The sequence below is a fragment of the Mesoplodon mirus genome (genome assembly GCF_964341445.2).
Source record: "Mesoplodon mirus genome assembly, chromosome: 12".
Taxonomy (NCBI): Eukaryota; Metazoa; Chordata; class Mammalia; order Artiodactyla; family Ziphiidae; genus Mesoplodon; species Mesoplodon mirus.
In genome coordinates this window covers 4,029,172-4,042,776 of record NC_138988.1, presented here as the reverse complement: position 1 = coordinate 4,042,776, position 13,605 = coordinate 4,029,172, and the positions used below count along the sequence as shown (strand labels likewise).

The 13,605-nt window shown below is 44.4% G+C and overlaps 1 protein-coding gene across 1 annotated transcript in view; it reads right to left on the bottom strand.

The window, feature by feature from the left end:
* LOC309813828 (uncharacterized protein C3orf20) overlaps positions 1 to 11,547 on the bottom strand; it is a gene marked incomplete at both ends in the record, with an annotated part of 33,406 nt that extends 21,859 nt beyond the window's left edge. Inside the window, 5 exons of the mRNA XM_082638952.1 lie at positions 3,947 to 4,066; positions 8,057 to 8,194; positions 8,959 to 9,440; positions 9,822 to 9,878; positions 11,543 to 11,547. Coding sequence (XP_082495078.1) covers positions 3,947 to 4,066; positions 8,057 to 8,194; positions 8,959 to 9,440; positions 9,822 to 9,878; positions 11,543 to 11,547 — 802 coding nt within the window. The remainder of the gene's footprint in view (positions 1 to 3,946; positions 4,067 to 8,056; positions 8,195 to 8,958; positions 9,441 to 9,821; positions 9,879 to 11,542) is intronic.
* Between the last annotated feature and the right edge of the window lie 2,058 nt (positions 11,548 to 13,605).

Here is a 13,605-nt window from a genome sequence, read left to right as displayed (position 1 = left end):
TTTCCATATTTTCACATTCAAACCCACTTGTGTCTCTGGATCTCAAGTGAGTCTCTTATAGTGTATAGTTGGATCATGAGTTTCTATTCATTCTCCCAATCTCTGTCTTTTGATTAGAAAATTTAACCAATTCACATTTAAAGGAATTACTGATAAGGAGGGACTTGCTTCTGTTACTGTGCTTTTTATTTTCTATATGCCTTATTAGAGCTTTTTGTTCTTCATATCCTGCATTACTGTCTTCATTTGTTTTAATTTTTTGTAGTGAAATTTTAAAATTTCTCATTTCCTTTTCTGTATATTGTAGTTATTTTCTTTGTGGTTACCATGGGGATTACATTTAACATACTAAGGTTATAACACTCTAATTTGAATTTTACCAGCTTAACTTCAATAACGTACAAAAACTCTCCTCCTTTACAGCATCATCCCCATCACTGTCCATTGTTAATGTCCTAAAAATTACATCTTTTTATATTGTATGTCGCAAAACATAAATTAACAATTCTTTTAAATGTATTAATCTTTCAAATTATGTAGAAACTAAGATTTGGAGCTACAAACCAAAGTTAACAGTAATACTGGCTTTTACACTAATTTTTTTCTTTAAATATATTAGTCTCTTAAATCATGTAGAAAAACAAAAAGTGCAGTTACAAATTGCCGTTACAATAATACTAGCTTTTATTATTTCCTATGTATTACCTTTATTGAGGTCTTTTTTTCTCCATATAGCTTTGTGGTTCTGTCTAGTGTCCTTTCATTTCACCTTGCAGGACTCCCTTGAGCACTTCCTGCAGCACAGATTTAGTTGTCATGAACTGCCTCAGGTTTTGTATGTCTTAATGTCTTGCTCAGTTTTGAAGCACAGTCTTCCTGAATTCAGGATTGATTCTTAGCTGACAGGTTTTTTCTTTAAGCATTTTGAATATATTTGCCCTGTACCTTGTATCCTCCAAATTCTGATGAGAAACCTGCTAATGATCTTATTGAAATTCATTGTATGTGAGCATTCACTTCTCTCTTACTGCTTTCAAGATTCTCTTTTTGTCTTTGTGTTTTGAAAGTTTGATGATTAATGTGTCTTGGTGTGGGTTTCTCTGAGTTCACCTTTCTGGGAGTCTGCTGAGCTTCTCTGACATTTATATTCATGTCTTACATCAAATTTGGGAAAATTTCAGCCATTATTTCTTTAAATATTCTCTCTGCCTCTTTTGATCTCTCTTCCTCTTCTGGGACTCCCACATGCATATGCCACTTGATGGTGTCCCACAGTTCCCTTAGGCTCTGTTCATTTTTCTTCAATCTTTTTTCTTTCTGTTCTTCAGACTCAATAATTTCCATTGTCCTGTCTTCGAGCTGATTCTTTCTTCTGCCTGCTTAAATCTGTGGTGGCAATGTTTTGTGCTTATTTCTGTTATTTTCACAGTTATCCCCCATGGCAAGTCTTAGGTGGTATGAGGATATGATGACATAAAATTGTGGAGGTGATCATCCATGGCTGAATTTCCAGAAGCATCTATTCAGGTCCTGCCTGCTTCTGAGCCTCTGCTGCCTACTCAGCTGGAGCCACATGCTCTCCCTTGATATATGCAGGCTCATCTTCACCTTGGACTCAAAAATAAAATGTGTCTTCAGCCCAGGGGCATTGCTTAGACTCCAACTGAGCCCTGAAGGCCTCAGAATGGAGTCTTTCTCACTGTCAGCCAAGCCTTGAGGTTTCTGGTTGGTGCTTCGGTACCATGTCTGGTATCTGTCACCTTCAGTGGTTCCTGGTCCCTTTCCTGACTCCTCCAGCCATGAGACCAGAGACTTGACCCTGAGGCCCACCTACCTGCTGGCTGACCTCCTGGAACATCTGCTGGCCTGAGCATCCATTTCTGGCCTGCCCCTAGTTGCTTTGGGTCCCCAAATGTGACAACCAGGAACCATTGTTGACAGATTTCTCTCAATTCTCTGCCTGTCAAGTTGGGCTATGCTCCAGAAATAGCTGTTGTCTGTTCAGGGAGTAGGTCCAACTCCTGGAGCCTGTCTGCTCCAAGTCTGCATGACCCTAGAACTGCAAAGGGGGCCAGCTGGCAAGGTGTGACAGCACGTGTACATGGAACAGATAGCAGAGGTCCCAAACCCAAAGTGACTTAAAACCACAACGACTCTACAATATGTTCTTTAAGCTAGGGTACTTTGGAGTGAAAGTGGGTATAATTAATAGTTACACCAGGACAACAGCATAAACTGGGACTTTCCTGGGCAAGCTAGGACACACGGTTACTTATAAACTATTAGGGAAGGTTAACCACCCATCCTAGCACGCATGTGTGAGAATAATTTCTAAACAATATCAGGAACCTATAAGAAATGCAGCAGCGTTGAACATCCTAGTGAGAATGATGCAACATCATGGGGTAATCACATCCTCCGGTGGCAGAGGAAAACAGCCACATAGACAAAGAGATCAATATAGACATATGTAACTTTTGTTTTGGAACAACCTTACCCAAGGCATCACCCCTGAGGTCATTAGGAAGAAAAAAATCATGAAATCACTGGGTGTCCTGAGGATACTTTGTTTCCCCTCAAAGTGACTGCATTGATTTAGGGTCAGCTCAGAAGGAAATATGATAAACCAGGAGCATATAAAGAGGGATGCTGGAAGTGATGCTCACAGTGACAGAAAATGTGTCATGAGAGGTAAAGGAACAGGGGAAACAAGAGTCTGAGGATGTCACCTCCATCAGGGAAGGTGTTCCTTGTCTTAGAATCCACACATGTACCCACAGCATTCAGAACAGTGACTGGGGCTTCCCTGGTGGCGCAGTGGTTGAGAGTCCGCCTGCCGATGCAGGGGACATGGGTTCATGCCTCGGTCTGGGAAGATCCCACATGCCGCGGAGCGGCTGGGCCCGTGAGCCATGGCCACTGAGCCTGCGCATCTGGAGCCTGTGCTCCGCAACAGGAAAGGCCACAACAGAGAGAGGCCCGCATACCAAAAAACAAAAAAGAACAGTGACTGACAACTAGCAATTGTTCAATAAACATTTGTTCACTGACTGAAAGGCTACAGGATCAACTTGATATGGAGAGTGAGGCCTGGAAGAAGGCAAATCTCGTAGCAATCCAAGGCGGGCTCAGGAATAAAATCCAAGCTTCTCAACTTCTAGCCTTACCTCCAGTGTCTGTGGGAATCACTGGACAGTCTTTGAGCATACCAAACTTCTGTGGATCCTCCCACCACCACTTTGCGAATACAGGCCCTCCTCTACCCCAACACTCTACCACCACAGCCTGGGGGGCCCTGGAAGTTCCACGAGAGAAAGTTCCTTCTCTACCCTCTCCAGCCCCAACTCATCTCTCCTCCAAGCTCTGGCTGCACAGTCACTGCTACCCTGTTTGGTCTCACCTGCCACCAGTTCTTTCCTTTAAGCCTTTCCTCTGCTCTGTGTTTTCTGCAATAGAATAGGAATGGCCTCTATGTCTGTTTTCTGCCCACATAAACTGACCCAGTTGGGGACACACGGTTAGGCTTGGTATCCAAATACGTCCATTCAGGTACTGGTTCCCTCACTTGCTGGATGAGTATGGGTAACACAGGTCTCTCTCTGAGAAGAGGGGGTGAGTATGGGATAACATAGGAGGTGGAAGATGTGGGTTTGCTAGGGGTGTTGCCCCAGGTGAGAGGAACCACATTAACAGAAATGGAGCGCTTGTAAACATTCAAAGGATGAGACTGCAAACTGGAGTGACTGGGTTGAGATATGTCACCTTTTATGGGACAGAATCTGTCAATAGCTGCTGGGTCTCCAGCCAGGGCAGCTATATATCCTTCCTATCAGAAAACCAAATCAAATCATCTCATCAACCTACACAGGAAATCTTCTATCCCCCTCCCCATCCCACCCCCACCACCAAAGATAGGTCAAAATGTCTTGCTGGGAATCACTGTTACCTGTTTTCTTCTTGACTTCCCTTCCGGTTGAGAGGGAAAAGCTCAGACAGCCAGTAGAGGACTCGTAGACAAGCTGGTAAGGTGAGTTCACTCCCATGGCTGGGATGTTTGTGGAGGAATCTGGAGTGGAACAGATGGGATTCTGCTTTCAATTTTTTTATTTTAATTTTTTAATCAAAAGTAAAATAATGAAGTTTTTGTCCTAGTTGTATGGTAGACCAGATATTCTAAAGTGCCCTGTTGTTACAAAACAACCAATTTCTGGAAGAAAAAGATTTTTTAATGCTGGAGAAGGCTCAGAGTAATTAAGAGAAATCTTTAAAGTTCTCTTCTACGGTGTCCTCCCTTCCCCGCCCTCAATATCTCTCAAGAATGAGGCGGGTGGTGGTGGGATGAATTGGGAGATTGTGATTGACATATTTACACTAATATGTATAAAATAGATAACTAATAAGAACCTGCTGTATAAAAAATAAATAAATTAAATAAAATTCAAGAATGAAATGACACCAGAGCAGGGAGCAAGGAAGAGAAAGCAACCACAGGTGACGTTCCTCTAAGGATAAATGCAGATATAACTGCTGCACTAAGTGAAGAGAATAAACACTGGGCAAGCTAGAAGGAAATTTAGAGTTATCTGTTTCCCCTTATCCAAGCCACAGAAATCAGAGGTTTCTTCAACAATAGGTTAGTCTCTTGCAGAATCACGTTGTCTTGTGTAAAATCACTTGATACCTGACCACTTAAGAATTAAAATTTAGCACCCCTTTACTTGTGGAAAATCTTGATCATTCTTCTATAAACCTCATCAAATCATTTACTTATTCTCCCCCAAATACAGTCATTTCACTAGCTGGGCATGAAACTGTTAGGAAATGTTAAGCAATTCATCACGGCTCATTCAGATTCATAAAGAAAATGGCAAACCTGACCTCCTAAGTAGACAAAAACTATACCCAGAGACTGCACCCTGCACGATGCAAGCTCATAAACAATCACCTTCACTGGTGAAGTTAGGACCACATGAAAAGAACTAATAATAGCCAATGCTGGGAAAGTTGGAATAAAACCAGTCAACCCTGCTGGTGTAGAGAAAATGCATCAAGAAAGCAATATTTAGCAAGAACTATATACATGTTGAGACCCTCTGCCCAATAATCTCTCTGCTGGGAGATTAATCTTAATAACCAACACAACAGTGATAAGAAGTAATGTGCATGAAGCTGTGTATTACAATGTATATTATACTAATAACAAGAAACCTGGAAACCTAAGCATTCAGTTAATTATGGAACATGAACATTAGAAGGACTCTACACTCACTCAGAATGACAATTGTTAAAGGTATATAGCCATGTTGGAAAAGACTGTATCTGTTAAGTAAAGGAAACTGAAAAATAGAAAAATTGCAGTATTCTTAGGAAACAAACAAACAAACACACACACACACCCCAGAGGGAGGAAACACAAAGGGAACTACAAAAGTGAAAAATAGTTATCACATAAAAATGGCAAGATTATCTGTTTTCTTTTTTGTTGTTTTACTTAATAATATTGCCATCAACTAAAAATCAAGGAGCAGTCCAGTTTTCTTTCCAGACAAGCCAGGACTAGTAGGTATTGGACAGGAGAAAAGACAGGAAGTAATTTTATTACTGAGGAAATACTACCTTAGCAATGGAATACCACTCCAGACTCAGTGACAACTTGGGTCTACCTCAGCAGTTAGATGGTTCAGAAAAGCAAAATTCATGCAAAACAGATCAAGAAGAGTTTGAATCTTCTTTTTAAAGCCCTGGGAAACCTATCTAATTCAAGTTCTTCTAGGGTGAATGCTTTTCCAAAAGAAACGGATCGCTCCTTCATTTATATTTTGTTATCTAGATTTTCTTTTCAAACTCTTGGCTTGTTTAAAGAGAGGAACATCAGGAATAGATGTGCCAAGAAGTAAGAGAGATTTCCTGAGGAGTGTGATGGAGGAGAGGCTTGCTCAGCACTCTGCTGATGCAGCCGGACAAACACATCACCGAGAGGCTCTCTGCAAAGTCTCCTCCACTAGGTTAACCACAAGCCACGAGAGATGCAGGAAGCCACTGCATCACAGGTGAAAGCCTATGACCTTCCAAGATGCTTAAACACCGTGTGAGGTGGAGGGCTAACGGGGACGACGACATCCTTTTCAAGGTGAGGGAACACAATGTTCAGGTAGGAGAGCGCCGCTCGCAGGTTTGAGGGTGGGTGGTTGGGCTGGGGCTACCAGGACCCCTCCCATGGACTCGCCTACCCACACAACAGACCATCAGGCAGCTGCCCCCCAAATGAGGTGGAGCTCCGAGCCCTATATGGAGTGTAGGGCACAGAACTCCATGTCTGCTGACAACCAAACAGAGCATAATCAGAGGACCTGTGTTATCAGAGCACAGCTGATCCTGAACACAATGGGCAGAGTACCTTCCCTTAAAACAGAGACCCCCCCCACCCACTTCATGGTAAATAGTGGGAGGATGCTTGATTGGGACTTTATGTTAGAAAAGGAAACCAGAGTTTATCAAGATAACCTTCTCTATCTTGTATTTAACAAAAATCCATTGATATCGTAAGCATATACTAATTCTTATAAGAAATAAAAATGACTGTTTTTTTCAGGTGGTGTGATTTTCCTTTTCTCCTGAATGGCTATATGACCGCAATAAAACATGAGTCCCTTCATGTCTGCCTTTTGCAAAAATATCCAAATTTTTACTGTTAACCCTTTGATAACCAAGTCGCCCTTTCTCCACGGAATAGTCACCCTAGATGACTCTCCTGTCCTCAGCAGTTAACTAGTTTTGCTCCACCGCGTTGCTAATGAGTGGCTTCGTGTGGGCACCCAGAAGCTCTCCAACATCATTTTCATTGACTTCACGAAATCCCACATTTTTTTTCCCCGAGCACTGCAATTTTACTATACAATTTATTTCCCCTGTGTATATGTACATTATCATCAGGTGTTTAACCTCTGACCACCAAGGGAAGCCTGACACACATTCAGAGGACAGGGAGAGACACTAAAAAGGATGGATTTTATAGGTTAGGGCAAATGGTTATGGGATATAAATTTTTTATGCTTCGCATGAAGCCTCCTAACAGTGAGGACTTTCAGGCATTCAAAATGCCTGTATACCTGTATATCCACCAAGCTTAAGAGATACAACAGTACAGATATGACTGAATTGCTGTCTTCCAGATCCCAGATGTTCCCCTTTCTGGGATCACTTCCTCTAACTCTGCATCTGTTATTCCCATTCAGCTTTTGTACTTATACTTTGTATAATGTACCCATAAGCAATGTTATAATTTTGTTATTTTAAACTTTAAATAGTATTATACCAAATGTATCCTTCTATAGTTTTTTTTTTTTGCTCAACACTATGTTTTTAGTTTATCTCTGTTGATATGTGTGCTTCAGTGCTTGATTCATTTTCACTTCTCATTATTTCCATCATCTAAATAGACTATAATTTATTTTTCTCCTGTTGATGGACATTTAGGTCGTTTCCATTTTTTTTCCATCCCAAACAATTCTACAGTAAACATTCTGGTATGACTTCTTGCATGTGTGTGTGAGTTTGTCTAGGGCAGTGCAACTCTCAAGTGTGGTCTGTGGACTGGTATGAATCCACACCAGACCATGACCAGCTGAGTACAAAAACTGAGAATAAACATTTACAAGACTATGTAACAATCTGATGTTGCTTAACAATTTGATGTTGCTGTGATGTTATCATGTTTTTAAGAGGGGTGATCCACACACAAGAGACTGCAAATTTTACAAAGTGGTCCTTCACTGCAGAGTTTGAGAATCACAGCTCTAGGGAACGACCCAGCAGAGAAACTGCTGGGTTGTAAGATGCTAGAGCATCTCCCACCTTGCAGACACCACCAAGCTGTTCTCCACAGGAAGTGCACCGATATACACATTCACCTGCAGTGTTCGAGAATACCTGTTGCTTCACATCCACCTCAACTCTTGGAAATGTCAAATATTTAAGCTGGGGACTTGACCTTTCCACTGCACTCTTGTTGGTATTGTTTGACCTTTCGCCTAAGAGCTGAAGCTCAGGTACCCACCTTTCCCCATCTGTCCGACACTGCAACCACTTCTCCCGATGGTGCTGATGAGGTAGTCGAGAGCCATCTCCTTGGCACCGAGGTGGAGGAGCTGGCTGGCCTCCACGAAGCGCCTTGTAATGTCCAGGGGGTTGGCACCTAGTAAAGGAATCATCAAAGGCAACTACTCATTTTCCTCCAGCATGGGGCTAATGCTTCTATAAAAGGACCTCCATAAACAGCCCAGGAAGTAAGGGGGAGTGATCTATTCCTAGGGTGAGCAAGTATGAGGGGGCTCCTAATGAGAGGGCCTCGAGCTCCCAAGACCTGTCAGGTGGCACTTTGCTCTCTGCCCCCTTGCCCTTCTCTCTTCCCACCCACAGGCCTGGGGACTGACGCTATTGGTATTTAAAATAACACAGAATCCAGAAGGCTCCCTCACTGAGGAAACTCTGGGTCCCTGATCTTGGGATGACACCCTCACTGTGGACAGACCCCGGTTCTCACGACTCTCCTGGTTCTGGCTCTGCTTGGCTCTGTCTTGCTACCCACCAACTGGCCCTCCCGACTTACCCCCTCCTCCTGGGTGCTGCCTCTCTCTACCTCAGCATCATTTCCACAAACTCCCCCTTTCAATACCTCACATTGTTCCCATGGCCAGCCTCTCAATCTGGGCTCAGCAAAGCTGGAGGGATGGGAGGACAAAACGGAGAACGGAGAGGGGTGAAAGGATGATTCTTGGGGGTGGTCTCAGGAAGGAGCTGAGTTGCAAAGCGGACCCTTGGCTGTCACCTTTTCACGGTGCATTCTCGTAGACCTGTCTGGGGTGGGTGCAGTGGACGCATACACACATGCCCAGGCCAGACCCTTCCAGGCCCAGAAAAATGAGCCAGGATCCAGTAAGCCAGACTTCGCTGACTTACTGGACACGGACTCCAGCATGGCCTTCATCTTCAGGGTGAGGAGCTCGGCCAGCAGGTATCGGATAGCCTGCCTCTGGAACCTGTGCAGGGTCTCCTGGCTGGATGGCCCCCGGTGGCCGTTGGTGGGAGAGTGCATGGAGAATTTGGCCGGCCCAGTGGAAGTGGGCAGCATCGGCAGTGGTAGCACTGGCGGGGGTGGCTTCTTCTGGACAGGGGCCTGCACAGGGGCCGGTTCCATAAGCACCATGGGCGGGGCTCCAATGCTGATCTCCAGGCCCAGGATCTCAGAAGGGGTAGGGATCATGGGGTCAGTGATCAGCTCCTCCCAGGTGAACTCAAAGATGTTTCTGATGCCCTTGGGTACAGAAATGCCTGCGCTCTGGCAGACGATGAGCAGCCTGGAGATGCGGGCCAGCAGCTTGGGGGCCGTGGCGGTGTATTGCTGGTATAGTTCTCGGTTAGTCTTGATGTCATTCGTGGTCCTAGAGCACGCATACTGCTAGGTAATACTGTCCATCTCAGACAAGAAGGACCTTCAGCTGTGAGGAGGCAGACACCCTGAGAGCTGAATGAGAGCCAAAGTTCTCACCTAAGGTGAGGCCTTGGGGACAGATGGAATGGAAGTGCTGAAATGGCCCTTACAGGTCATTGAGCCAGGGCATCCTATGCGGGAGGATAAATAATTGGTCACTCTCTCCCACAAAGGGATGCCCCCCCGTCACCCCACTTCCCTTCCCGGGGACGTGTCAGAGACCACGTTAGTGAATCACTTTGGGAGGGGCCTGGGGATGAGCAGGTTCCCCAAACGGACCCCGGGCTGGAGCAAGGGAAAGGATGGGGAAGGGAAAAATGTTCCATCGCACCTTTTGTAGTCAGAGATCTGAGGGTGGAAGATCTGCTTGTGGTCTCTCAATAAAAACCTGCAAAAACAAAAAGATGTTTCATTGGTTCCCTCTGGGGGAAGATGATGTGGATGGAAGCTCCTGGTTGCGATGCAAGGATGGGCCTGGATTCAACATGTACCTCCAAGGGCGGATGGGAAAGGAGGAGGAGGAGGAATTTTTTTAATCCAATGACTAATATCATTTACCACATCTCCTCAAATCTAGAACTTCTGACAACTCCTGCTACCGCAGCCTTCTATTCTTCAATTCTACCACCTTCCATCCTGACAACCACTCCCCATGACGTCCATGGCCCTCTTCTCCTGCCAGACAATCCTCATTCTTTCACTCTTCAAACTGTGTCCTCTGGAGCCACCCCAAATTTGCCATTCCAGAACTGCGCCCCTGGTGCACACCCTCAGAATTTACAGTGCAGCTGCCCTGGTGTGAAAAGGATATTATCTTTCCGGTTTCACTGATGAGGAATCGAAGGCTTATAGAGACAGAGCTCTTGGTCAGGAGTTGCCTGCCTGCAGACTCTTGGCATAGAGACCTTTCCAAAGACAACACAACTTCCTCACGGGCTTCCAACTGAACTGCCCATCCATCAGCAAAAAAATCTTCTAGGAACAAGAGCCCCACAGAGCAACCCCTTCAGACATTCTGCTGGTTTGCAGATAAACTGGCTTTCTACATCTATTTGCTGACTCCCTGGCATCTCTATTCCTCAGCTTTGGAGACTCAGAAAAATAGGTTCGTTTTTGAAATGATAAGTCTACAGAACAAATAGACCACTCAGAATCTTGGTCATCTGGGCAACCAGCCAGAGGGATCTGACCCTGACCATACAGGGCAAATCTGTTTTAAAGCCAGGATTCAAGTGAAGACCGAATACAATCCTTGAAATGTTAACTGGTTTGAGGAACCCCACCCCACCCCCTACCAGTTCCTTTCTTGTGAGGTTAATTTTGAAGATATGCCTTACAAACAGATAAAAGCTGGTTTTTAAAACAGCTTTATTGAGATGTAATTCACATACCATACAATTCACCCTTTTTAAAGTGTACAATGGTTTTTAGTATAGCCACAGTTGTGCAACCATCACCACTATCTAATTTTAGAACATTTTTATCACCCCCCCAAAAAGCCCATCAGCACTCACTTTCCATTCCTCTTCCCCCCAGGCAACGACTAGTCTGCTGTATGCCTCTGTAGATCTGCCTGTTCTGGACATTTCATATAAATGGAATCACACACTATGTGGTCTTTTGTGACTGGCTTCTTTTACCATCATGTTTTTGAGGTTCATCCAAGTTACAGCATGTATCAGTACTTCACTCATATACTTCATTATATGGAAAGACCACCATTTGTTGATCCATTCAGTATTTTTTGGACACTTTGGTTGTTTCCATTTTTTGGCTTTTACGATGGAACATTCAGGTACAAGTTTTTCTGTGAATGGATGCTTTCATTCTCTTGGGTTGATACCCAGGAATGGAATTGCTGGGTCATATGATAACTCAATGTTTAACATTTTCGGGAACTACCAGGCTGGTTTCCAAAGTAGCTGCACCATTCTACAGTTCTTTTTACAAAACCTGTAATGAATGAGGTTTTAAATTTCTCCATGTCCTTGTCAACACTTGTTATTATGTCTTTTTGATTTTAGTGCCATCCTAGAGGGTGTGAAGTGGTACCTCATTGTGCTTTTGATTTGCACTTCCCTAATGACTAATGATGTTGAGCACCTTTTCACGTGTTTATTGGCCACTTTTCCACTTTTATATCTTCTTTGGAGAAAAGTCTTTTCAGATTGAACTGTTTTTTTTTTTTTTAAGAAATATCATTTTAAATTAAATGCACAAATAACCTCTCTCTGTTACCATGTATTATCTCTGCAAAATTCAGCTAGAGGTGACCACGTGACTCCATTCTGGCCTATGAGATGCAGGTGGAGCTGTTGGGTGGGATCCTGGATATCTTTTCAAGAAGTCTGTCTGCATGGAGAGAACACTTTTTCCTTACTCACTACCCTTCTCTTTCTTCTTGTCTGGAATGGATGAGATGGCTGTAACTCTGGCAGCCATCTGGAGCCATGAGGTTACCTTGAGGAGGGAAGCCATGCATTAAAGGTGGCCAAGCAGAGGCACAGACCCCGGACTCCTGCTGACATTGCGGCACCCACACACCAGCACTTAACCACCTGCCTCCAAACTTGTTTCACCTGAGAGAATGAACCCCTAATCTCTTTAAGCCCCTTTATTCAGATCTCTGTTCCTGCAGCCAAATGTGATTCCTGATGGACAACCAGCCGTGTGGGAACAGCATCACTCCCTCCTTTCCATATATCTAATTTTCACTGTCACTCTTTCATTTTTCCATCACTGAGACACAGGCCTTGCCCTCAAGTAGCTCAATGTTCAACAGGTAGAACAGACTTACAAAATTGATATAAGGGTCACACTGCCAAAAAAATGTACAAAGGCCATGAAAACCCAAAGCCAAAAGTCTAAAGGAAGCTGCACTGAAGGCTGTCATAGAAGATGAATAAGAAGTCACCAGGCAGGTAGGAGGGAGAAGGCATTCTTGGTAAAAAGAAGAGTATGTACAAAGGAACAGAGACATTTAAAGCATGGCAGGTTCAGAGAACCACAAAACACATCCGTATGGTTGGGGCCTTGGGGCTCTATGGGAAAGTAGCAGACAAAGCTGGAAAAGTGTCTAGAATCAAATCGTGAAGGGCCTTGTATGCCACGCCAAAGGATTGGCATGCTATGTAATCATATACTCAGTGCAAGGACTCAATGTATCGTCATTAATTGCTAGTTGCATCTCATGTGGTCTCTGCAAACAGAGGGCAAGCATCACGTCTTCTCCCCCTTTTACAGCCTCCATGACACTAAGTAAGACACCAAGTAAGCTGCCACATGCCAGAAGGTGAAAAATAGTTATAGCATGAAAATCCAACAAATAGCCCAATAGGCCCATGTAGATGGCTATAAACAAAGTTTCAATTAACAATTCCCACAAAGAAATAAAGAGCATGGAAGAACTTTATAAAGGATATGAAAAATGACGATCCTCATTCCAACATCTTCAGAGTTTTGCGGGCTGTCTCCTCTTAGGGGCAGGACAGAGATGAGGGGAGGAGTGCACACACACACACAGGCTACTATGACAAGTCTGAGTGCTCTCTGCCAGGCAGAGGGAAATCCAGAAAAGGCAGTGTCACCGGGAGGCTAAGAACTCAGGCCATGTGACCTTGAGCCTGGCACTTGTGGACACTAGGTCCTGCCTCCCAGGACTGTGAGGATTATATGAGGGCATATGTGTTAAGGGTTGGCACAACGCCTAGCAGAGGTAAGTGCTCAATGAATGTTAAGCAGAAAAAGATAATCATTTGAAGTGGTTGAAGAAGGCTGTGCAATGGAAATGACAGAAACTGGTTCAGAAGTAGGTGACTAGTGAACAAGGACAGGAGGAGCACTCCAGGTGATGAGAACAGCGCTTGTTCAGGTTGGAGGCTCTAAATAGCCTGGCAAGTTTGGGGAGCTACAAGTAACTTGAGGATGCTACAGGTTACTTGGGGGGCAGGGGGATGTGTGGGAGGGGTGGGCAGCAGCCTGCTGAGAGGAGCTGGTGTAAACCGCTGAACCCTGACTTCATCTTGCAGATGGGAAACCACAGGACTGCTAGCAGAGGTGGCATCTATATGGTAGGGTGCTCCTCCCAGGGGCCAGCAGGGGGGTGAGCAGGAGTG